Genomic DNA, 23,513 nt, shown 5'->3' with positions numbered 1-23,513 from the left:
TCACAGGCTCAGACCAATCGCTTAAGGGGCCCGCCTACCTGGGCACACATACGGTGTGCAGAGGAAAAACAACGCGATTTCAAAACTACTCAAGATATCCGAGTGGGGCCTATTTACGAATAGCATTCAAGAGTTCGCTGAGGGCCGAAAAGTACTTTTAATTTCGGATTAAGTTTTTAAACTGTATTTTTAGAAGCGTTAAAATGCCTAAAACGCGTGTTTCCAGAGTAATTTTTAGGCATAAAACAATCAGTACAGATTCTTGAAAGCACTAAAGGGGCTTGCATAACACCTTTATCTTCATTTCTCCGCCATATAATGTTACGGTCACCGCTCAAATTTCACAGTTATCCTGTGACGACGAGACGAATGCGCGCCAGTTCAGAGACTTGCGCTTAGAGGCTATACCGCGCTAGAAGCACCAGCGAGCGTCGCGCTTATCATCCCGCCTCACTAACACACATACACCCCTGACGAGGCGGGCCACTTAACGAAGCTACCCCGAGCAGCCGTCGCTGACTGACCAACAGGGATGTCATCATCGCCAGTCACAGACCCAGGGGCCGAGCACCCGAACTTGGGCCCGCGAGGAGTCCCAGGTCGCTAACCTCCTGTTCTGTGCCTATGAATGATAAAGTTTTGCTGGGGATTGTGAAATAACTAACTTTGAAAATTCTCTGCGAATTTTCAGAGTCACCTATTTCACAATGGAATCACAGGCAAACCAGTTGAAGCGACTCACAAGTCAGCAGCCAATGAACGAACTGGTGGTTTATTTTTCCGAGTATACAGAGCACGGTGTAGACTATCTTTGGAGGTCATCGAAAACCGCGAATATTTCAGGTCCCTGCCTGAGGCTGGAGGGAGCTCGTGCTGGTCGGACTCAGCCCTTCGCGGGCGCGCAAGCCAGTGGTTCCAGCACAGGCATTCTGCTGAAGACTCGCTGTCGCGCCGCCATCTTCAGCACCAGCGGACAGCGGCGCCCGGGCCACTGTTGCACGCGCGTGTCTCTGACCGCCTGCCCCAGTTCCAGGTCCCGGTCAACCCGTCGCTCGAGGACAAAAAAAGGGGGGGGGGGGGGGGGGGGGCGACGAAGCGCGACGAGAGACAAAGACCAAAAATTGAAAATTTCTCATGCCCGAGGAAAACATTTTTCTCAGTCTTCGTTTCGACGTGTCAAGCTGCCGTTTCGTAAGGATTCGGCTGTACATGCATTAGGGAACTATTCATAATTCAGAGGCAGATATAGAATATGAACGTGCTACGTGTCTCCCCCTCCTCCAAATCCTCCTCCTCCTCAGAAGGGCAAAAGATGCACCTGATGAAATGACGTCTAAAGAAATTTTTTTGAAGTTTAACTTTTTTTTTTTGTGCGCGATATCTTCATTTCCCTTCTTTGCGAACGATTTTTCTCTCATGCACGCGTAAATCCCATGCGCTATTGTGAAACAGTAGGTTAGAAAAAATGGCGGGTAAAATCTTCTGCGTGCGACCTACTGTTAATGTTATTTTTTTCAGTTGTGCACCCAGCTGTAAGGTGCATATATGTATTTTAATTTTAGATTATCGCGAAATGAATCTGCGGATTTCTTTTCCCCGGTCTCTACGTATCAGACAGCGTGTTTGGATAAAAACGGTCAGGGTGTATGTGCGTGTTAGTGAGGCGGGATGATAAGCGCGACGCTCGCTGGTATTTCTAGCGTGGTATCGCCTCTAAGCGCAAGGCTCTGAACTGCCACGCAGTCTTCTCGTCGTCACAGGATAACTGTGAAATTTGAGCGGTGACCGTAACATTATATGGCGTAGAAATGTAGATAAAGGTGTAATGCAAGACCCTTAAGTGCTGTAATGGTTGTTTTACGCCTAAAAATTACTCTGAAAACACGCGTTTAAACCCATTTTAACTTTTGAAAAAAACTACCGTTTAAAAACTTAATTCGAAATCAAACGTATGTTTCGGCCCTCAGCGAACTCTTGAATGTTTTTTCGAAAGCAGATACCGCTGGGATATCCTGAGTAGTTTTCAAATCGCGTTGTTTTTCCTGAAGCTCTGCGCACCGAGTGTGTGCCCGGGTGGACGGAGCCCTATTATTTCCGTTCGCCTTTCACTCGGAGAGGTGGTTAGGACGTTTTCGCCCGCGGCTCGGAAGTAGCTCTGAAGGCCGCGTCTCTCGGGGCGCCAGCTGGGAGGCGCGCGGCTATCAGTGCCGGGCGCAGCTCGCCGGAGATAAGATACTGGACTGCACACTGCAAGCTCGCTGGCAGCGCTACGAAGCTGTTATCGCTCACCAAAAGCCTCGCTCGCCCTCTTCAATTCACTTTCATCTCGCAGGTCAGTCTCTGTGTTTATATACCTGCCAAGTCCTGGCCTGGAAAGGTCTCGTAGCCCCTCAGAAGCGTCTTGCCATCAGAATCCCCGACCTAAAACTCGAAGCTCCGAGAACAATGGCGTCCTAGTTACGCCACTTAATGGAAGACGGGACTCTGGGAACGTGCCGGACCCTTGAGAGACGCAAATAATCTTCGGGATCAATGGCGAAGCGCTGGGGAAATTTAATTTTTACTAACACCAAAATTTGGGCCTCTTTTTTTAAACCGAATTCAACGGCTATTAAAAAAAAGGGCGAGAGCGCTCAGCGAATGAACTACTTCTTCGCTTACTCTCCCTCGAGTTTGGACAGCGAGGTGGCTCACTCTCTGATGTCAGAGTGGCACTATCTCGACGTATATTTGGACGAGGCCCGAAATACAAGACTGTTTCGCCTCTTTTTTTGTCATCAGCTTCTTTTCGAGGTCCATGACATGCTTTGGCGTCAATCATAGCTTTATGCGCAAAAATAACGCATATTACAGGTCAGTCGTTACCGACGTACGATTAATTAATGTATCTACCTCGGGCATACATGCTTTCTGTTTGGTCAGTTTACAGGCGGTGAAAGTTCGGGATATCAATATACCATAAAATAAAAATGAATCCTAAGTTTGACAGGAAATGTGCTGAATATTTTGTAGTAAACAATACGCCTAAATTGAAAATGATTATTATTTTTGCTGAAAAAAAATGACTGCACAGATAGCAAAATATTTCTGGCCTTTTATTAAAAGCTTCCTTGTGAAGTGAATTTTGTTGCCTGCGTGGCCAGCATGTCTCAAATTGACAACACTGGATTTATGTAAAGTCACATTAATTGTTCGACAGACTGATTAAGTTAAGGGTTCAATAATTTTAGGGAGTCTCAAGATTTATAAAATGTAATTTTTTTTGTTCACGACTGAATTGTGCTGACCTTTAATTGCCGACTTGCAAATAAATGGCAAATCATTAATATTGTAGGATCACCCTACCATAAATACCTCAGGTAATGAGCACTAATACTCATAAATATAGTATTTGAAACGACATATTTAAAAATATTATTTTCTACGACACAGACTTCTGTTGCAAAACTGAGATTTCTATCAATATGTCAACCCAGTAATGTTTGCTTCGTAATGGGAAGATAACCACGCAAAACTAGCATATTTTGAAAATAATTTGTTCGAATTTTTACTCTGAGATAAATGAGTTTGAAAGCACAGGTGAGTAGACTATGGGAATGTTACAAGCAAAAATTCTGGATGTAAAGTGGTACAAAATAAATCATTTTTGGGTTCTTCAAGAAATTAACTTTGTTGATAATTTTTTTAAAAGCAAAAGAAATTCGTAAAAATATTTACTTTTATATTTTTATTTTTACAGAGATTTTTTGATCAATAAACTTCTTAAAAATTTTCATTTTTTAAGGCTTAAAATCAATTTACCATTTCAAAAATATAAAGGCACTATGTTTGTGAACCGAAGTTCTCGCAGTCTAGATACACATAATGCTCGAAAACTATGTGTGCCTCCGCCATCTATCAGAACTATGTACATTCCGTCATGCTGAACTTTCTTATTGGTTAACAATAATTTAAAGAGATATTATTAATTTACATGGGTTATTCGAAGCAAGATGGCCGCCGTTAGCTCTATGTCTAATCCCATGTGTCAGATTAACAATGGCATAATTACACAAACCAAAGAAACACGCAGATGTTTGAAGGGATTACGTAGGGGGTAGAATGCAAAGGGTGGGATCAGAAATCCTAGCAGATCTATCATTCCCACAAATAAAATTAAATAATTTGAAATCAAACAACATGCAATAAAGTTATATCCCCCTCTCAATGAAATTCTGCTCCTGGGGCAGCCTGATGGTGAAATATACTGAGAAAAGGGCAGGGTCTCTCTAAATAGAGCCACATGAAACACGGTGATGAACTAATTCCGTGCGGTGTCTCTTCGCAGGTGTGCGGTCATGAGGGTTCACGTCTTCCTCGCCTGCTCGGCAGCGCTCCTCGGCGGAGCAGCGCGGGAGGCTTCTGCCGCCAAGATCCTGGCCCTGCTGACGCTGACGACGCACAGCCACCACATCTGGAACAGGGAGCTGTCGAGGGCCCTGGCCTCCAGGGGCCACGAGGTCACGGTACTCAGTCCCGACGTGGACCAGCACCCCGTCGCGAACCTCACCTACATACCGCTCGAGGGCTGCTACGAGTACATCACGTCGGAGATGACGTACGTGGACCTGCCCGACGACACGTTGGCGGACAAGATGCGAGTGCTGAACCGCTGGGCGACCCTGCTCTGCGACTACCAGCTGGCCACGGAAGGCGCCAAGCTGCTGCTCGGCTACCCCGACGGGAGGGTCTTCGACCTCATCATCACGGAGGCCGTCTACAACCACTGCTTCTGGCCCCTCATATCCAAGTTCGGTCACCCGCCCGTCGTGGCAGTCAGTCCTTCGGGCATCCCGCCGAGGGCCCACCACATGACGGACGCCCCGAAGAACCCCGCCTACGTGCCGGATGTGCTGTCGCATCTCCCGGACAGGATGGACTTCTTGCAGCGCGTCGACAGCTTGGTCACCGATGCGATCGCTAACTGGATGTGGAATTTCGAGTACTTCCCTCAAATGCAAGCCATAGCCGAACGCCACTTCCCCCACCCGGTGCCTTCGTTGAAGCAGTACGAGGGGAACTTCAGTTTGATACTGAGCAACACCGTGCTGGGATACGACTATCCGCGCCCACTCGCACCGAACTTGATTCTTGTCGGCGGCATGCATCTAAAACCACCTGGGCCACTGGATAAGGTTAGCAGTCACACAATTGTACAATTATATCCTATTATACTGCATTGTAAACCACACTGAGACTTAAAAAATTAGAAACGAACCATTTTGTTAAGAACAATTTCACAAATTTTTATGAGAAAATGATGTTTTATCTTCTAGTTTGACAAACTGGGAACAGAATTATGTATCTAGTATTTTTAAAGATATTTTATTCACCCAATTAATGTTGAAATCAGTCTACTTAGAACCATTTTCTCGGTATAAAATGTTGGGAAGAAGTGAAACAGCAATAGCATAATTGCAGTCACACAGTCAAGGAAGTGTTCCAGAAGCTAAGAGTTTACATTATTGTTCATTCAGGAGAGATTAACAAACTTTCGTGCTTGTTTCAGAAGCTGCAAGAATTCTTAGATGAGGCTGAGCATGGAGCTATACTCTTCAGTTTGGGTTCAAACCTGAGGAGTGATATGTTGTCACCACAAGCACAGCAGGCGTTTTTGGAGGTTTTTTCCAGCTTACCTCAGAGAGTTTTGTGGAAATTTGAGAGTGACACTTTGCATCCCAAATCAGAGAATGTGTTGCTTGGGAAGTGGCTGCCACAAAGAGACATATTAGGTGAGAAATGAATTCCTCTTTAGTATTAAATAATGAAATATGTTTAAACGTTTCTTCGGCATACTGTGATTTGTAATGGAAATTCAACGATCTAATGCAAATTTTTAGTTAAAATATTTTTCCCTTCCGAATTAAGAACTGGGAGTTATATTGTTCTTTTACCTTCATATTGAGAATGTGGTGGCAAACTACTACAGAACTGCCATGCACTAATAGAATTACATTAAATTCCTGTCATATTTTACACTTGTATTTGCTCCTGAATTACACTCTTTATTACTTTTACCAACGATACATTTCTTACACATTTTGTTGCACAAACAAATACATTCCATATTCATTCTCTGTGCAGTTTACTGTCTATCAACCTTACACAATTACATGTATCACACCAATGACTCTTTACCAACCGTACAACTTTACATATACCACACTCTAATACCTTAATTCACCATAATTATTACAATTTTTCAACTTCACATTTTATAACTTATCATCAAACAGTTCCATAATAATTAGTGTTTCAACTTCATACGTACAAGCATATTCTTATTCCCTGACATTACCAACTCTCAATACATTTACAAATCCAGTATTAGTCTAGGTTTTAGTTGTCTGCCTGACCTCTTTACTATATGTTATCCATGCCGGATCTCTCCACTGCCTAGTTTCCCGTTGTTTCAAAACCTCTGACGTCATCACTCTCATTTCCACTCACTTCGGCCTCCTCCTGGTTACACACCGGTGAATTTACACATTCACTCCCAGACAAATCACCTCCCCTCCCCCTGGCATGTATAACATGTGAGGTGTTTTATTTCTAGAATACTAGTAAAATATGTGCAGGGGACAGAAAAAAGCTATTAAACGTCCCTGTCCATCATGCAGGGCATAAGAACATGAAGCTTTTCATCACACACAATGGGTTGATGAGTTCCCAAGAATCGCTGCACTTCGGGGTGCCGACAGTAGGCATTCCCTTCTTCATGGACCAGGACAGAAACATGCAGCGGGCCTGCAGGTTCGGCACCGGTGTCGGCCTCTCTTACAAACATCTGAACAAGGACACAATATTCCAAGCTATAAACCAAGTTTTGTCAAACTCCAGGTAAGCTCATAAACTAGTTAGCTGTATAAAGACATTCAATAAAAATATAATTTTCCACTCATTAAAAAATTATATTGTAACTGTTTATGATGTCAATCAAAAATTCTTATTACTATTCTGAAAATTTTGAATCGTTGGAATGAATTTTGTTCCGTCACCTATAAGGTACCTTTAGATATAATTTACTATTAGTTAGTTTATGACCCTCGGACAGTAAGATCCGAGCTCATTTTTTCATTCTGCTTACACTCTAATTCTATGATTTTTTTTTTTTGGGGTTTTAAACTTTTACATATTTCTTTAATATGACGAACGCTGCGCTATCGCTTCCTTTCCATCTTAAATGTTTAGCATTAGTCAATTTGTAATACTAAGGTAGCAATTCAAAGGTCACGCATAATGTGCTACCACCCACTCATGATTCGTAATAATAAATTACTGGTCATTATTATTAGTCATGCCGAAGAAACATAACTTCTAGCATGCATAAAAAATTCACACTTTTAGGTAGATTCCGAAGAAAGACTACCTGTTGTAGCAGTTACCATAGCGCGACTTTTGGAAAATATTAATTTTTTTTTTTTGTTTCATGGTCTAATAAACCCCTAAACTATTCTATAACTCATAAACCAACAACATAAGACAAATCGAAAAAAAAACACAGTGTGTGTATTGTGTGCTTGCAGTTACGCGGAGAACGCGCGGCGCCTGTCCCGCATATTCCGCGACCAGCCGGAGCACCCGCTGGACCGGGCCGTGTTCTGGGTGGAGTACGTGCTGCGCCACGGGGGAGCGCCGCACTTCAGGACGGCGGCCGTGGGCATGCCACTGTACCAATACCTCCTGCTGGACATTCTGGGGGCACTGCTGGTGGCACTGGTGGTCACGTTACTGCTGCTGAGGGCCGGAGCGCTCTGGCTGTGGAGGCGCCTCGGAGCGGCAGGCCGCAAGGAGAAGACCAACTAACTACCTCTTTGCTCACTCCATGCCTATGTACCAGTTACATCTGCTCTTGTCGGACATTGTGGAGGCACTGGTGGCCACAATACTGCTGCTAAGAGCTAGAGCATGATGGCTGTGGAGGCGCTTCGGAGCGGCAGGCTGCACAGATAAGTCCAACTAACGATATTTTTGGCCACTCTGGACATTCTGGTGGCACAGGTGCTAGCTCTGTTGGTTGCTATACTGCTGCTGAGCTGCTGATGGACACTGCGATTCGACAGGCCGCAGGGAAAAGACCAATGAACGACTTCTTTGCAGTATTAGTCTAGGTTACTCTACTGGTACAATCTGCTGGTCATTTAGTGGAATTTTTGGAGGCACCAGGATTCACATTACTACTGCTCAGAGCTGGAATGAACTGACTGTGGAGGCACTGCAGTACTGCAGTCCATAAGGCTACATGGAGAAAACAAACAAATGAACTCTCTACTCACTCCATGACACTGTACTAGTATCATCTGCTGGACATTCTGGTGGTTATACTGGTGGCACAGGGTTTCATATTCTGGTGGTGCTTGTGATGGTGCGGACATCTTTATTCTTCAATATAACTTGTGCTAAATATTAACATTCGGTTGATGATCATGTGTGTACACAGATTACTCATGAGATGAAAAAGCTATAGGTAATTAGATTGATTTGGTATCATGTAGGTGTGCATTTTACCAACTATCGCTCATTAGTAACACAAATATAACTTCTTAGGAAATCTCATTTTCAATGTGTATTGTGTGTGATTTTGGAAACTATTAACTGCTAAGTTTATAATATCAATACTGTTGTGAAGGAAGCAAAGGGAATGTATTCCCAATTGGAAACACCTTCACGAAAATGTTTTAGTGCGGTATATTACTACGAACGAAGTGGCAACACAGTGCGAAAGAATGCGGTCAGCAATGTCACTTCAACCAAGTGAAGTCACCAATACCAGCAGAAGGTTGATGCAAAGGAGATGGAATGGATTTGAATAAACCTCCTTTTCTACCATCATGTGCACATCTAAGTTTTGAATTGTTATTGTGTTTCTTCATTTAAATAATATTATATCAATTTTGAAAATATTTTCCCCACTGAAAATACACAATTTTAAAATTAAATGGAAGGTGCGAATAGAATAAGTGTTGCCGCGGGCCGGTCTCCTGCAGACTGCGGAGACATGGCGGAAGTCTCTCGATAGCATCCTGGTTAGATGTTGTTGCTGACACCAGCTCTCTCAGTTAGAGTACCTTCCCACAAGGTCAGTCGTGGACCATTCGGCCTGTGTGGCTTACCGAGGGTCGTCACCCACGCTGCAGAACGGTGCTATGCAGCCTAGCCTGAACCCTCACTGACACATATATTGCAGCTGGACTAGACACTGTATGGCCACTCACTTGGGCTTAAATTGTACTCACATGTCAGGTAGTAGGCACATCCAACTTTTCTGTAGCACCCATGTGCACTTACAAGTACAACTGCACAAACCTCCACACTCTTAGGTAAAACAGTAGTTTGGACAGTTACAATAGCACTTGCTCTTAGTCCGAAACGAATTATTTGAAAACATACCAGAAGTTTACCTGTTCCATAAGCATGGTGCCTGGCTGTATTCCCTATGGTGTGAGGCGAATGGTATCTTTCAGTTACAATCTCTCCTCTTTGAAATCAAAGTTCAGTAAGGCATGTTGATGGCAGTCAAATTCTCAATTATAAACATTGAAGTTTTTTAGAATTTTTGAATTCAAGATGGCGTCTCTTGGTTCCTGTCACTCTTCCTAAAGTTAAGCACAGAACGTAACGCACTTGTGTTGGGGGGCCTTGAGCTGGGGAGGGAACGCGGTGCAGCAGCGGCAGTCAGGAGTGGGGGCGCGGGTGCGGCAGGACACCGCCGCCGCCACGAACAGCAGCGACATGCCGAGGCTGAGTCCCGCGACGAGCAGCGCCGCGCCGTAGGTGGCGGGCACCTCCTCCGGGCCGCCGCCCACCTCCTCTGCCGGCAGGTCCGGGAAGCTCGGCGCGGGCTGGAGCTCGCAGAAGCCCCGCGCGCCGCACACCAGCCCACGGCGGCAGTGCGAGTCCTCGCGGCAGCGGCGCCCGGCCTCCCGGGCCAGCAGGCACAGACCCGCATGCTCGCAGCGGCACGCGAGGGCGTCCAGGCGGCAGGCCGGGTAGCTGCGGCAGTCGGCGTCCTGCCAGCACAGCCGCGGGGGCAGGCCCTGCGCTGCTGCCACCAGCAGCATCGCCGCTGCCACCGCCGCCAGGCCAGCAGCCATCACTTCCACGCGCGATGCATTGCTGTTTAACCTCAGCTATTAATAAACAAATTATCATTTTGCAGTACTGAAGTCTGAATTAATTTCAAAGTGTAAATCAGTAACATATTGGTTATGAGTTACATTATCTGCTCATTTTTCCTTATATTGTTGGCCACCTGGCTAGATCGCCAAATGGCATGCAGAGCTCCATGTGTTAACGCGCCTTTTTACAAACCACTAAAGATTTATTAAAAGTGTATATATACAAATAGCATTTAATAGCTACTGTGCTTATCAATACAAGTTTATTTTTATGGTTCCATCTTTAACATCCGTATTTTGGACAGTAAAAAGGTTCGAAATGGATTATTTTCACAAACATTTTTAGGAGTTTTAATGGTATAGGAAAGTGCAAGGAGACTTTATATTTAATGTCTCACCATAAAATGATAAGGTCACCACTTAAAGTCTCATAGAGCACGTTATCAATGCGAAGAATACAAGCCAGTAAGGTGCCTGGTGAATAGAGGCGAAGAGACATGAGATGCGTGAGTCAGTGTCACCCTTAGCATCCGCATGTTTTAAGAGTTCGTTCATCCAGTCAAGCAGATGCCTTAATGTGGGGCAAGACAGCACAATTTCACATCTAAAAATTCTTAAAAATTCATTTTTTTATGATCTAGGAACAGCAACACCCAGAACATTCGTATCGCAGATATTTCTGAAAGTTGAGGAACTGTATAGTCGATTTCCCAGGCTCGTAGCCACTTTACTGCATGTATTTAGTCAAGACAATCTAGCCATCTGCATACACATCTTGAAAAACCTAAATTTCACACACATAATCTTCGAAGTCCTCGTCATAACACAAAACATGTTTTTGTTTATATTTAAAGCTATACAAATTATAATAATTACAATATATTGCTTTGTAAGAATCGTAGGGTAATGTTTGGAGTTAATAACTACTCATTCAGGTTGTGAATGATACATCGAGGTCATTCGAGATGGAAACGCACATTTAAACAAGTGAAGTTTCCGGCAAACAATTGGTCTTGACCAGGGGCGCAACAACTAAATTTCCAAAGGGGGGAAGAATCATCGATCTCCCTAATTGAAGCGGGGGGTCCGAGGGTCCTCCCCCAGGAAAAATTTGTATTTCAAGGTGGAAAATGGTGCTATTTAAGCAGTTTTATTATCTTTGCCCCTATTTGCCCCCACTTCAAGGTTTCAGAGGGGAGGGGGGCAAAATACCCTTGCCCCCCCCCCTGTTGTTGCGCCCCTGGTCTTGACCCATAAGAAGGAAACACTGAATGTTTTGTCATCAGAAGTTATATAAGTGTGCAGGATATCTACGAACACAGACATGTACTTAAATATAAGCATCCACCACCCACAAAACAAGCAGTTATCTCCACACTCGTCATTAAGCTCAGAATAATATTGACGAAGCATAAACCAAGAATTGCAACATGCCGAAAAGTGGCTAGAAGCCAGTGGTGGCACTGAAACAGAGATATCAAGAGCTATAAACAATAATCGCAAAAGGGGCACAACTGAAATCTGAGAAAAGAGAACTTTGCATAACTATCATACATAAAGGGGACTAAAGAAATGTGTATTACAAAAACACTATACATGAAAAGAGTTCAGACGCTAGTCAATTTTCTAGGTACCGTGAAATATGAGGAACTTTATAAGAATCTCCAAAGAATTTTAATAGTACCATGCTCACGCAGAAGAAAATAATGCAGCGGAAACACCACACCGTATCTTGCAGATTGTCCACTTATTTACCAGTCATTAACAATAATAGTCAGGAATCAGCGCACTGTGCTGAAGAGGGACTGTGCACCTGTGAAGCAGCTAGTTATTTCTATTCGGTAACCTGTAACTTACGAGCATAGTGAATTCGGTTGGATACATGAGCTAGCCCTGATCCCTCCGAGAGAACCAACACCTTAATTCAGCCAGCACTCACTACGCCCACCCCGGGTTTCGAAACCGAGACCTCGAGTGGTGGCATACTTTCTCCTGTGAAACAATAATTGCTGTTTATCATTGGACTATTTTTTCTGTCCTAATGAATACAACTGTAACTATACTGTCAATAGATATTATTTTAAAGTCTTAAATAAATCAACAAATAATAAAATTAAAACAATATATTAAAACTTATTATAATTAATGAGGCATACAAAAAAAGAATTTTTATGTTAGCAAGTCGGGTATTATTCATCTGGCAACAGTGCCATTCACTGTGTACTACAATCTCAGCATGATACAGTATTTAGAAACTTACCTTGATATATTTTTTTGGCAAGAGATTCGTATTTCCACAAAGGAGGTTGTGTTGCTGCTGCCACCTCGCTGGGCGTCTCTTAGCAAACCACAGTGACGCCAACAAACGCACGGTGATCCGTCAATGAAAGACTGCAGTAGCATGTTTGTTGTTCGTTCGTGGCTGGGCGGGAGGACCGACCTTTCGCCACGCCCGCACGCGATGTCTCTCTCTGTGTGTGTTCCGAAACATCGATATCCCTCCACTCGTGTTCTATTTCGGAACTGTGAGTGCTACGTGACTGCATGAGCATGGCTGATGATATCAGTAATACGACGAACTCTCCTTCCTCGCCCCTCGGACTGAATTACTACTGTGAGCTAGAAGTTTTCATGCTACCAATGTTACCCAGGTTGGTGTTACTTAATGATCGAGACACGCACAACACAATAATGTCACAAGTTTTGTGGTGTATTTTAAATATTACATTAATTCTAAAGAAAAAATAACACCACATGAGATTCCATTTTCCGTGCCACTAAATAGCACAGATAAATACTAGTTCAGTGAGAGATTTGTCAAAAAAAAAACATATGCACCGATATACATAGCTGGAGATCAAGAATCTGGGTTATAAACTTCACTCTATTTCCTTACTCATGTTGAAAATTATCATTTCTGATTTGTACCATTTGTTACACTGATGATGATTCCCCCACAATTACCTGTACGTTAATTTATTATTACAAATAAATAATGTGCAAAAAAATCCACATTGCCTTTAAGCACCCATGTTGCTTCTATATTTTACAGAAGCTTAAAATTAGTGAATATTATTTATGAAGCATAAGAAAAGGTAATTATTTTTAGCAGTTAATGAAAATAAGAATGGCGAATTCAGTAGCTGAAGAACACGAAATCCGGAAGCAGAATGGGGATAAAGGGCCTGTCACATTCGCGCAGTCATGTAATGTGTCGAAATTGATGGTTCAGATGCGTATATGGTCACGTGACCTATAACATTCAGGTGCTGATTGTACAGTCGCGCGTGGCGGATATGTCTGACCAGAGCTGGCAAACTTGAACTTCCTTTTTCAAATAAATTAGTACAAAAATGCTCACCCACCATTATTTATTTAAACAAATAAATTTAAGATTGGTTGCACAATATAAACAATCCATTCGCGGACTTATATAACATAATTTCTACACACTTTACAAACGTTTTATCAAATATTTGAAATGGACATTCATTAGTCAACATATTTATTTATAAAAAAAAAGATATAAAATCTCTCGTAAATACAGAAAACACAAAATATCAATATGATAATCGGCTGCCTCATTGTGCTTATGGAAAATCTAAACAGACAAGCCTTCTATCAGCTGATTAAGATTCAAGTTTCGAAACGAAAAACGAGTAAGCTCTTTATGACATTTATACTCGAAGCAGGCAACAAATTTATTCTGACGCAAAAATTCAAACTAGTTGGAATAAATATCTCATCTTCGCTGAGATTTAGGGCGCGGTTACACGGGACCCTGAACTACTTCAGGTGAACATGTTTAAGTAAACACGTTTACAAACGCGAAAGTGTACGGTTACACGGTAGTTGCTGAAAAGTGTGTTTAGCTCTAAAACCGATTGTCTACAACTGTCAACGAATGACTGTGTTGTTGATCTCTATTTTGTAATTGTATCCAGAAAACGCGGGATTTTCTCACTTGTTTATACAGCATTATCAGCACAAATGGAATGTGTTTTCATATTGCTCAATATTTTTTTTTTACAAATTGGGAATTCAAACAATATGCACAGTATAATTTTTAAACTTATTTATTATTATTTTTTGAGCGAGAGTACCTATCTCAGTTTTAAGAAAATTAAGGTCAGGATCAATTAAAAAATATATATATATATATATCTGTTGATTTTTTTTTGTTGCATTCGGTAAAATATTACTCGAACTTGTGCCAGAAACACTTTCCATCTTGAATTTCTGCAAAAGACTGTTTATATTCTAAACAGCCAATCAGAGGCTAATGTAGAAGATATGTCGATCTGAACTACTTTGCCAACCTGTTTAAGTTAAATGGGAAATGGCCTCGAACGAAACATGTTCAGACTGTGTGTAACCGCACTCATCAGCTGAACATGTTCACCTGAAGTAGTTCAGACTCCCGTGTAACCGCGCCCTAAGATAAACTTAGGGATATGGATTCTCGGATAAATCAAAGATCATTGCAGTAGGAATAAGGTGATGTAACAGTGCGAGTGTTAAAATCGGTGAATTTTAAAAACGTCGTTTGGTTCTTCGGGACAGGTAGGCTCTTTTCTTTTAAAATATTGTTAAACTCTCATTATTGCACTTGGGTACTAGGAAATGGGTTTATTATTAATAATGCCCCACCTCTAGTGCACTTTTTTTTTGTATTATGTTATAAATAAATGAAAGGTTTGCTGAGGGATGCTTAAAAAAAACAACGGTGTAGTTGTATGATTTCCCAATATTTTAGTGTTTTTTTTTAATTTCCCCTGAAAATGCTGATTTTGAAATTAAGGAAAAACAAAAAAAGCCACAAAAGCGTTTTTTTTTGTTTACAAAATAAAACTAACCTCAAATATTTTAAGAAATAAGTGTGAGAATAGTATGTAACGGATGGTAAATGACAAGTTTAAAATGAAAAATTATTTTTATAATTGATGTCTTAATTTCTCTTGAACTGATCATTTTAGAGATATTTTGGTTGATTATTAACAAAGGTTTTTTTTTTTTTTTTTTTTTTAAACTATAAAATATACTTTGTGTATCAATGATTTACTAATTTCCTATAGGGTAAGCAGAGCAAGTACAGGGTCCATTTGCATACCTGCTTAATTTTGTGTCCCATTATAAACAGCTTAACTTAAATAGGTATAAAATCACAAGAGACTATATATCATTGCAAAGTCCTATTAAGCCAAAAATGTAGTATTCAACAGTTTAAAAAAATTAAGCGGGTGATTGGGGCACATATTTGCAAAATATGTTTTAAAATAACATTCATTGCTAAAAAATATAGACAAAGTCAGTACTTAATATTGACTTAGTTTGCATTTTTAAAATAGTGGTGTTAGTAACAAATTCTACCACTAATATTTAAAAAAATGAATAAGAACTCTATAAGGTGTCTCAAAAATAAGTAAAAAAGTTAAGTAGAAATTTTTTATTTATTTATTAATGTTACTTGAACAGAGTGGCTTCTGGAAGAGTTCAATTATTTTTTAGTGTTTGGTAAATGCCTTTCAAAAATTTGTTGCATAGGTATAGATATGGTAAAGAATTTTTTTTGTTGTATTTAGGTGTAAAAAAAAGTCAGGACTTTAATAATTTATCCTGATTTCCCCATTTTTAAATTTTTGTAAGGGATACCAGTTCACAATCTTGTAAATAAGAAATCTATGCCAACTAGTAGAGTATTGACTATGTAGTAGCTAGTTTTTTTTTTTTCCATTTGCACCTCGGTAAATTTACTTTTATGTAGATCTATGTATCAAGAAAATATTAAAATGTTTTTTGTGGTTATTAATGTGTTTGCTTGTATTCTAATATTACACATTTGATTACAGGATGTTAATTTGCAGGAAGTTACAACACGTTAAACAAGCACATAGCCTTCTGTCGAGATTGTACACGCAGGCTGCCACAGCTCAACAGAATCACAGACCTGTTCAAGAAATTGTAATACCAGTTCCTTGGGGTCACATAGCAGGTAATTTGTTTTATTGCAGCATTTTTATCTGTAGGTATGCTGATTATTCTTTGAACATATCAACCACAACATTTTACGTAGCTAGGTACTGCCAATGCCACAAAATTACATTCACTTCATGAAACATCTCATTTAGCACATCTAGGCTATTATCACTTAATGTAGCTCGTTAATGACAAAATGAGCAAAGCAATGATTTTTTTTTTACATTACCATTTTGTTACATGTTTCATGCTTTGCAGTGTCTGAATAAAAAAACCTCCAATAAAGGAGATCATGTTTAAAAACTGAACCATTCGTACAATTTTTAATTATGTTTTTTTCCCAACTTTTTTTTCCTCTTTAAACCAGAAAAAAAAGCTAAATAGAAATGTGTGCATGCTCTGTTCATAATTTGTATTAGTTGTGTGAGAGTTGGCAATCCTGAGGACAAGTGAGTGAGAGAGGAAGTAGTGTGGAGGATGTGTGTGGAAGCGTTTTAAGAGAGTTGAGTGTAGAACTGAAGATGTTTGAATTGTAAACGTAGTGAATAAAGTGTTTGATGCTAACCGGGATATCATTATTTTTAATATTAACAAGTTGTTTGTCCACAGTTTAATGGTAGTAATTTATTAAAATTTGTACATTTGTATGGTATTGGATAAAATGTTAATTACTGGTCAGTAGTGTATTTTGAGTTAAATTTAGTTGAGAAGAATCATATAGTTGTATAGTAAAAATGGTTATAAGTATAGCTGTATAGTAATAATTTAAACAAATTGATACCACACTAATACTTTCAGATTTGTACTTGTATGCGTGCATGTAACAAATCACGACAAATATAAAAAAAATATTACAAAGAAAATTTTTGCATTGATGAGCTGCCACAATATTTCACTACTTGTATCAGCTTCCTAGAGCGGCAAGAGATAGGTGGAGTCTTGTAGGCCTGATTAATAAAGTGGCTGGAAGACAAACTAAGTAGAGGAGGAAAATATGAAACGGAGATGTTTGAAAGTAGTAACATTATTTTATATACAGTCATGATCGTCTATGTTATTACATTTTTTTTTATATACTAGCTAATGTCTAGCATGCAAAGCAATGCCTCTTTGTAATTTTTTTTAAACTTTGTGCACACATACAAAGCATCTTTTTCTATCTTTCTCTCAGTAACTCTATATATCTCTTAATATCTCATTATATTCATACACATACAAAGCATCTTTTTCTATCTTTCTCTCAGTAACTCTATATATCTCTTAATATCTCATTATATTCATACACATAAAAAGCATCTTTTTCTATCTTTCTCTCAGTAACTCTATATATCTCTTAATATCTCATTATATTCATCTCTCCATATCACTATATCTCTCAACTTTCCTATCTCTATCTATATACAGTAAAACCTGTTACAATGTTTTTCAAGGGACTGGATGCTAAATGCTAAAAACGTAACAGGTAAAACTATTTTAAACATATTAAAATTCAGTTGCTACATAAAAACAATTTTACTCAAATGGCATACTGTATTACTAACCCGAAAAATTACACTTACTTAAGTATTATTACAGTCATTGTGCTATTCAAGTACATCAGTAAACTGAATTGTTTAAACTGAATTTATTTCAATAACCATGATAAAAAACATTTATTAAAACAACACTAGCAAAACAAAAACAGTAGTAACATTTACCGTTTTGAAAAATGCTGGGTCAGAGTTGTTTGTTTTAACACATTTTCAGACTGACACATCACAAAATTTTACAGTTCCCACAAGCCCACATGCTCTTCCTCACACTATTTAGAACATTTTGTGTGTATACCAACCTTCATTTTTTTCCACTTTGACGAAACACTAGTAGCCAAAAGTTGATCCCGCTTCATCGTGATTCCTTTCAAAGTATATGGAGGCATTTTGAGTTTTTTTTTTTTTTTTTTTTTTTCATACTTACTCTTGGTATCAAAGGATTTGCATCAACTTCCGATATTATTTTCAGTTTTTCTTCAAACAATGTCTTCAATTTAATGGGTCCTCAACTACTTGTAGATGCCATTATGCACTGTTTTTCACAACACTTAACATTTATTATATTATAATACATGATTTCAATATCTTATTAGTTTGTATTATATTACTGAAACTAAAAAAAAAAGTTTTTCTCTTTCTTTGTGCATAATGTTCCCACAGTTATACCCTGCTCTGTTGGTAATCCTCTACATGGTTCTTGCAGGTAAGTGGTGGGGGCGGACAGACGTCCAGCCAATACTCGGGCTTCATGGCTGGGAAGATAACGCCAACACGTTTGACGCGTTGGTGCCGCACTTGAACGTAGAGTCGTTTCTAGCCATAGACTTTGTCGGCCACGGCATGTCGTCGCACTTGCCGGTGGGCAGGTTCTACAACTACCTGGACTTTGTGTTGGTCGTGCGAATGTTGCAGCAGCACTTCAAGTGGCGCAGGTTCTCCGTACTAGGGCATTCGTTGGGCAGCTCCGTCGGGTTCATCTACGCCGGTCTCTACCCGGACGCCGTGGACACGCTCGTGAGCATTGAGTGCGCCCACTCGCTGGTAATGGGGAACAAAACCTTCGAGCTCGAGAAGATGAAACTGACCATCGACAAGTCGCTGGCGCTAGAGAAGCAGCTCGGCAAGGGGCCGCCGGCGTACGAGCTGGACGAGATGGTGCAGTTGCTGTACGAAGGGGTGCACCACACGCTGTCCCTGGACGCTTGCAGGACGCTGCTGCAGCGAGGGACTCGCGCGACGGAGAAGAACGGGAAGGAGTACCATCACTTCTCGCGTGACCCCCGCCTGCGTGTGCAGTGGTTGGGGCGGTTGACTGAGGACATCTACTACGCAACGGCGAAGCGGGTCGCGTGCAAGGCTCTCTACATCAGAGCGAAGCAGGGACTCCTGTTTGGTGGCGATGAAGAACGAGTGTACCTTAACACTATTGGTGTTTTGAAAAACTCTGCGCTACGCTTTGAGTACCACGAAGTAGATGGCACACATCACACTCATTTGAACACGCCTCTTCATGTAGCACCAATTATCAACAAATATTTGGAGTGTTTATCGTAGAAACATTTGTTTTTATTGTTTTGTACATATTACTCTGTTATTGAGCTCTTTTAGTCCAGCAACACAAGTGTATGGTGTTTTTACAATAATTGAGCACTTCTGAACCTATACTCAGTATTTTTACATTGTTCATCTTTGCATATTCTTCTGCCCTCATACTTCATAATGGGTAATGATAAATCACTGTCATGTGTGCTTCCAAACTTAATTTTCATAAACTAGCAGCTTCATATTATTTTAAAAAAAAGTGAGCATTATACATGTTATGTATTGGCTAACATGCAAACAAAGTTGCAAGATATTTATTATATCTGTAAATTTGGAAGAAATCTATTTTATTTTTTAAATAGTACTATATTACAGTGCACTCATTTAAAATCAAATGTTTACATACTGTAATTATCAGATATAAATTAATGTACTATGTAGGTATTTAAGTTTACTAAATTAAGTTTTTTTTTTGACACTACCTGCATGTCACTTGTGAAGAGACTAAATTACTGATTTTCCTAAATTCTTAGTCAACATTCCTGCTTGTATTTGTTTTGTTTAAATTAAATTACATTATGTAGCTGTGTGTTACAGTTTGTCAGTGTAGTAATTCACCAAGAACGTTTTTCAGCAATTCCATTGACACAGTGCTCTTTCAATACAGAATAATTTACATTTACCTACAACTGTAATTATGACTCTAAACATCCAAATATTGGATTCAGAATTGTTCTGATTATTGTAAATGCACTATATGTTGTTAATATTATTTATTAAATATCAATCGTATTTTGGTTATAGCATAGGCTATATACAGTAAGCTTATTTAACCTGTTTCATTCGTACGGAAGGATGGTGTCAGGAAAAGTGAAGCTATTAATGTGTGTTTATCAGACACAAGTTTTTTTCACTCAAAATGTTCAATTTAAAATAGTTTCTCTTTATTTATTTATTTATTTATTGTTTAAGCATTGTTAAGTTACTCATTATTAGCTGTGGTAAACATCGTTGACGGGTTAGATTTCTGTTTTTTTCGCAAAGCCATCTGGTGAAATCGACTCCTTAGCCTTATCAATTTACAAAGACGAGGAGATAAGTTAGGGTAACACAGACTGCAATAGTGAACGTGAAGGGAACAAGTATTACCATTAACTTATTTATGCATGTATTTTACCGTCTGTGTTCAAATTTTCAATGATGATTGATTTAATTTGCATTATTATTTAGTTTTGTACGAGAAAAATGTTTTAGGAAGTTTTCCGGCATGATACAGGTGAATAATTTAAAATCTACCTCATTTTCAATAGATTTCCTGTATAAATATTCATAAATTTTTTAACCTATTCACAAGAGCTCTTGCCCAAAGAAATATTTGTCAACCTACTGAAATCATGAAACATTATTCACACTTAGAATGTGTATGTAGTTTTGTTTCGAGAATTAAAAGTTCTTCTATCACAAATTTTATGGCTCTCTTTTTGTGAAATGTATGATGATGCTTACCTAAACTTTTTTGGCAGTGTAAAGGAAGGGGAGTATTACTGTGATAAACTTCAAATTAATCAAATGCTGTTGTATTTTTTTTTATTGTTATGGCAGCAAATGTTAAGTCATGCAAATACTTGTAGTACCGGTATTTGTATGTAATATTTTACTAACATCACAGCCATGCCTATATAGGTATGTAATAGGATATCCACACAAATCTATAATTTAATTTCCCTGTCTTTTCCCTTACCAAAATTTCAAAATTTTCTAATTGTTTTTTATAATTTATCTAACTTGCAATTTTCTGAAATATTACAGAAAATCCAGCATCGAACATCTCCATAGCTGGCCTAGTTATGTCCATTTTTTTAAAATTGGTTTTTGTGTTAAACTTACTTAACAGAAACAAGCCATCAACCAAACTTTTGTTTACATGATACTGAATCTCCTAATAACATAATCTCCACTCAACCTCAACTCAGTTGCAATATTTTCTGTGTACCACAGTGCGGTGTAAAATGCAGTAAAGTGTACTAAGTATCTACCTGGTAAAGTAAAAACACTGATTCCACCATAGAAACTGAATTTTCTGCTGCCCGATTATCCATGTGTAAATGAATAGGAAGTGTGACATCCAGTTACGTTAGTGTACCAACAAGCTACGTTTATTGTGTGCCACTAGGTAAATGGTGGGGGCCGACGGACGTGAAACCCATCCTTTGTCTGCACGGTTGGCAAGACAACGCAGGCACGTGGGACGCGCTGGCGCCACTGCTGCCTCCCGACGTGAGCATGCTCGCGATGGACTTCCCCGGCCACGGGCTGTCGTCGCACTACCCCCCAGGCCAGCCCTACTACCAGATAGACTACCTGGCGTTCGTACGGCGGATCGTGAGGCACTTCGGCTGGGACCAAGTGTCGCTGATGGGCCACTCCATGGGCAGCATCGTGAGCTTCATGTACTCGTGCACGTTTCCCGGCGAGGTTACCAGCTACATCGGCATCGATGCTCTGCAGCCTCAGACGATACCTCCCGAAATCGTGTTAAAATGGAGAGGATACGAGCTGGACAAGGTTCTCGAAACTTTGACATTGGATATCAAGAACCGTCCAGCCTATTCTTACGACGAGGCCATTTCCATCTACGAGAAAGGCACCCACGGATCTCTGACGAGAGCATCCTGTGAGATCTTGATGAAGAGAGGTACGGTGAAACACGAAGACGGCAGGTACAGCTTCAACAGGGACTTGCGTCTGAAGCACAGCATTGTGACCGGGTGGCCACCCAAGAATATCTTGTTGTTTGCAGCCAGCATAGACTGCAATGTGCTCCACATAAAAGCAAAATCGGGACTCGTGTACAGTGATTCGAAAATCACCAGGGAGACTTTGGATGCTCTTAAAAATAGCGCCAAATATTTTGAGCATCACGATGTTGAGGGCACGCATCACGTGCACGTGAACAACCCTGAAAGGGTAGCTCCACTGATCACGCAGTTCCTGCAGAAATGTGTCCTTTAGGCTGCCAAAAAAAGTATTTTTTTTTTTAAATTATCGAAATCAAATTATTATTGCAGTCTTGGCTTTCGAGTTCAAGCCTTGTCCTTGTGCTGGAGTTCACAGACGTTTGTGGTTCTTTCAGTCAGCATCATCAGGTAAAAACAGAGCACTCAGAAAATAAGCACAAACTAAATGTCACAATGCAATCTCAAACCAAAAGCAGGAGTTCATTAAAATTAAAAATTATTAGAGATGTCAAAATAGATATTTCATAGATTCTGATAATGATATTAGATTTTTTTTAGTATTATTATTTTATTTTAAGAAGTTGCACAGCTCCGGAAGGTAAGTTAATGTCGTCTAATATGGCTTTGAAATAAAATAGGGGTTACATGTCTTGAGTGTCAGATTCTCTATTTCAGTTCTATGTTATGTCCTACTAAGTACTAACCAGAATAAAAGAAACATAACATATGACTGGTCTACATGAAAATATTTCCATTAATGTCCGGACTTAGGTAATCAACATCACAGCAATTATCAGATAAAATAAAATTCCAATTACCAGTACATGGTTGGTGGTTTTAAAGAACTATCACATGTAGCTACATGGATTCTGGAAACACATAAATTTAGTAAATAACTAATGAGGTACATATACTTTTGTTGAGTTCACAAAATAATAAATGGAATTTTTGTGTGAAGGTGAGACTTGCAAAAAAAATTTACCTGGAAATTATATACATACACACAATGTGTGTATATTTATAATCTCAAGTTAATTGTAAAATCTGTGGGCTGAGAATGTATAAAAAGAGGTTATACTCTAACATAGTAAAAGCCATACTTTGCAGCAGTAATCTAGACCATCTGTAACAAGAGCCAAGCATAAAATACACAATTTACTTTAATTATATTTTTTTATAAGTTTTGCTTTTTCAACTGCTAAATTGTGATCATGTTTCACTTGACTGTTGATTGATGTGGACTTGTACTCAGAAGCAGGTTGGTGCATAATGAGTGTGTTAATGTGGAACATATTTTTGAAATAAAAAAAATTGAAGCAGTTTATTTGGATATGACCTCTGAAGACTATAAATTGGGGAAATTTAAGAAACAATAATGGTGGTTATAACTGCATCGGAAATTTTTATCACAGCTGCCTATGGCATTCTCACATGCAAACACATGAATAAAAGACGTGTGGTGTACAAGCAAACAAAAATGCAAACACGTAAATAAAAGGGCTATTAACCGTAACAGTCACTGTATGCCTTTTAAATGATCATAGCATTGTAACTGGTAAAATGATTAT

The 23,513-nt window shown here is 39.7% G+C and overlaps 2 protein-coding genes across 3 annotated transcripts; both read left to right on the top strand.

The window, feature by feature from the left end:
* The first annotated feature begins 2,166 nt into the window (after window positions 1–2,166).
* LOC134534178 (UDP-glucosyltransferase 2-like) lies at window positions 2,167–10,200 on the top strand. Its single transcript, XM_063372321.1, has 5 exons — window positions 2,167–2,332; window positions 4,328–5,174; window positions 5,549–5,771; window positions 6,660–6,879; window positions 7,566–10,200. Exons 2-5 carry the CDS (start codon window positions 4,338–4,340, stop codon window positions 7,843–7,845), a joined length of 1,560 nt encoding a protein of 519 aa, XP_063228391.1. The 5' UTR covers window positions 2,167–2,332; window positions 4,328–4,337; the 3' UTR covers window positions 7,846–10,200.
* A 3,738-nt stretch (window positions 10,201–13,938) lies between these two features.
* Window positions 13,939–23,269, top strand: LOC134534177 (probable serine hydrolase). 2 transcript variants are annotated; one of them, XM_063372319.1, is made up of 3 exons: window positions 13,939–14,720; window positions 16,007–16,149; window positions 18,369–21,368. In XM_063372319.1, the coding sequence occupies exons 2-3, from the start codon at window positions 16,008–16,010 to the stop codon at window positions 19,217–19,219; spliced, it is 993 nt and encodes a 330-aa protein (XP_063228389.1). In that variant the 5' UTR covers window positions 13,939–14,720; window position 16,007; the 3' UTR covers window positions 19,220–21,368. The 2 variants fall into 2 exon arrangements, with proteins under 2 accessions (XP_063228389.1, XP_063228390.1); XM_063372320.1 differs by lacking the exon at window positions 18,369–21,368 and adding an exon at window positions 21,381–23,269 and having other exon boundaries at window positions 13,942–14,720.
* Window positions 23,270–23,513: the final 244 nt, after the last annotated feature.

The sequence above is a fragment of the Bacillus rossius genome, chromosome 7 (assembly GCF_032445375.1).
Source record: "Bacillus rossius redtenbacheri isolate Brsri chromosome 7, Brsri_v3, whole genome shotgun sequence".
NCBI lineage: Eukaryota > Metazoa > Arthropoda > Insecta > Phasmatodea > Bacillidae > Bacillus > Bacillus rossius.
The sequence above is the reverse complement of the archived record's forward strand: the minus strand, read 5'-3'. Positions and strand labels throughout refer to the sequence as shown.

Coding starts and splice junctions, on each gene's coding strand:
- LOC134534178 (XM_063372321.1), top strand. CDS start 4,338: ATGAGGGTTCACGTCTTCCTCGCCTGCTCGGCAGCGCTCCTCGGCGGA. Junction 5,175..5,548: donor CACCTGGGCCACTGGATAAG/GTTAGCAGTCAC, acceptor TGCTTGTTTCAG/AAGCTGCAAGAATTCTTAGA. Junction 6,880..7,565: donor CAAGTTTTGTCAAACTCCAG/GTAAGCTCATAA, acceptor GTGTGCTTGCAG/TTACGCGGAGAACGCGCGGC.
- LOC134534177 (XM_063372319.1), top strand. CDS start 16,008: ATGTTAATTTGCAGGAAGTTACAACACGTTAAACAAGCACATAGCCTT. Junction 16,150..18,368: donor TCCTTGGGGTCACATAGCAG/GTAATTTGTTTT, acceptor TGGTTCTTGCAG/GTAAGTGGTGGGGGCGGACA.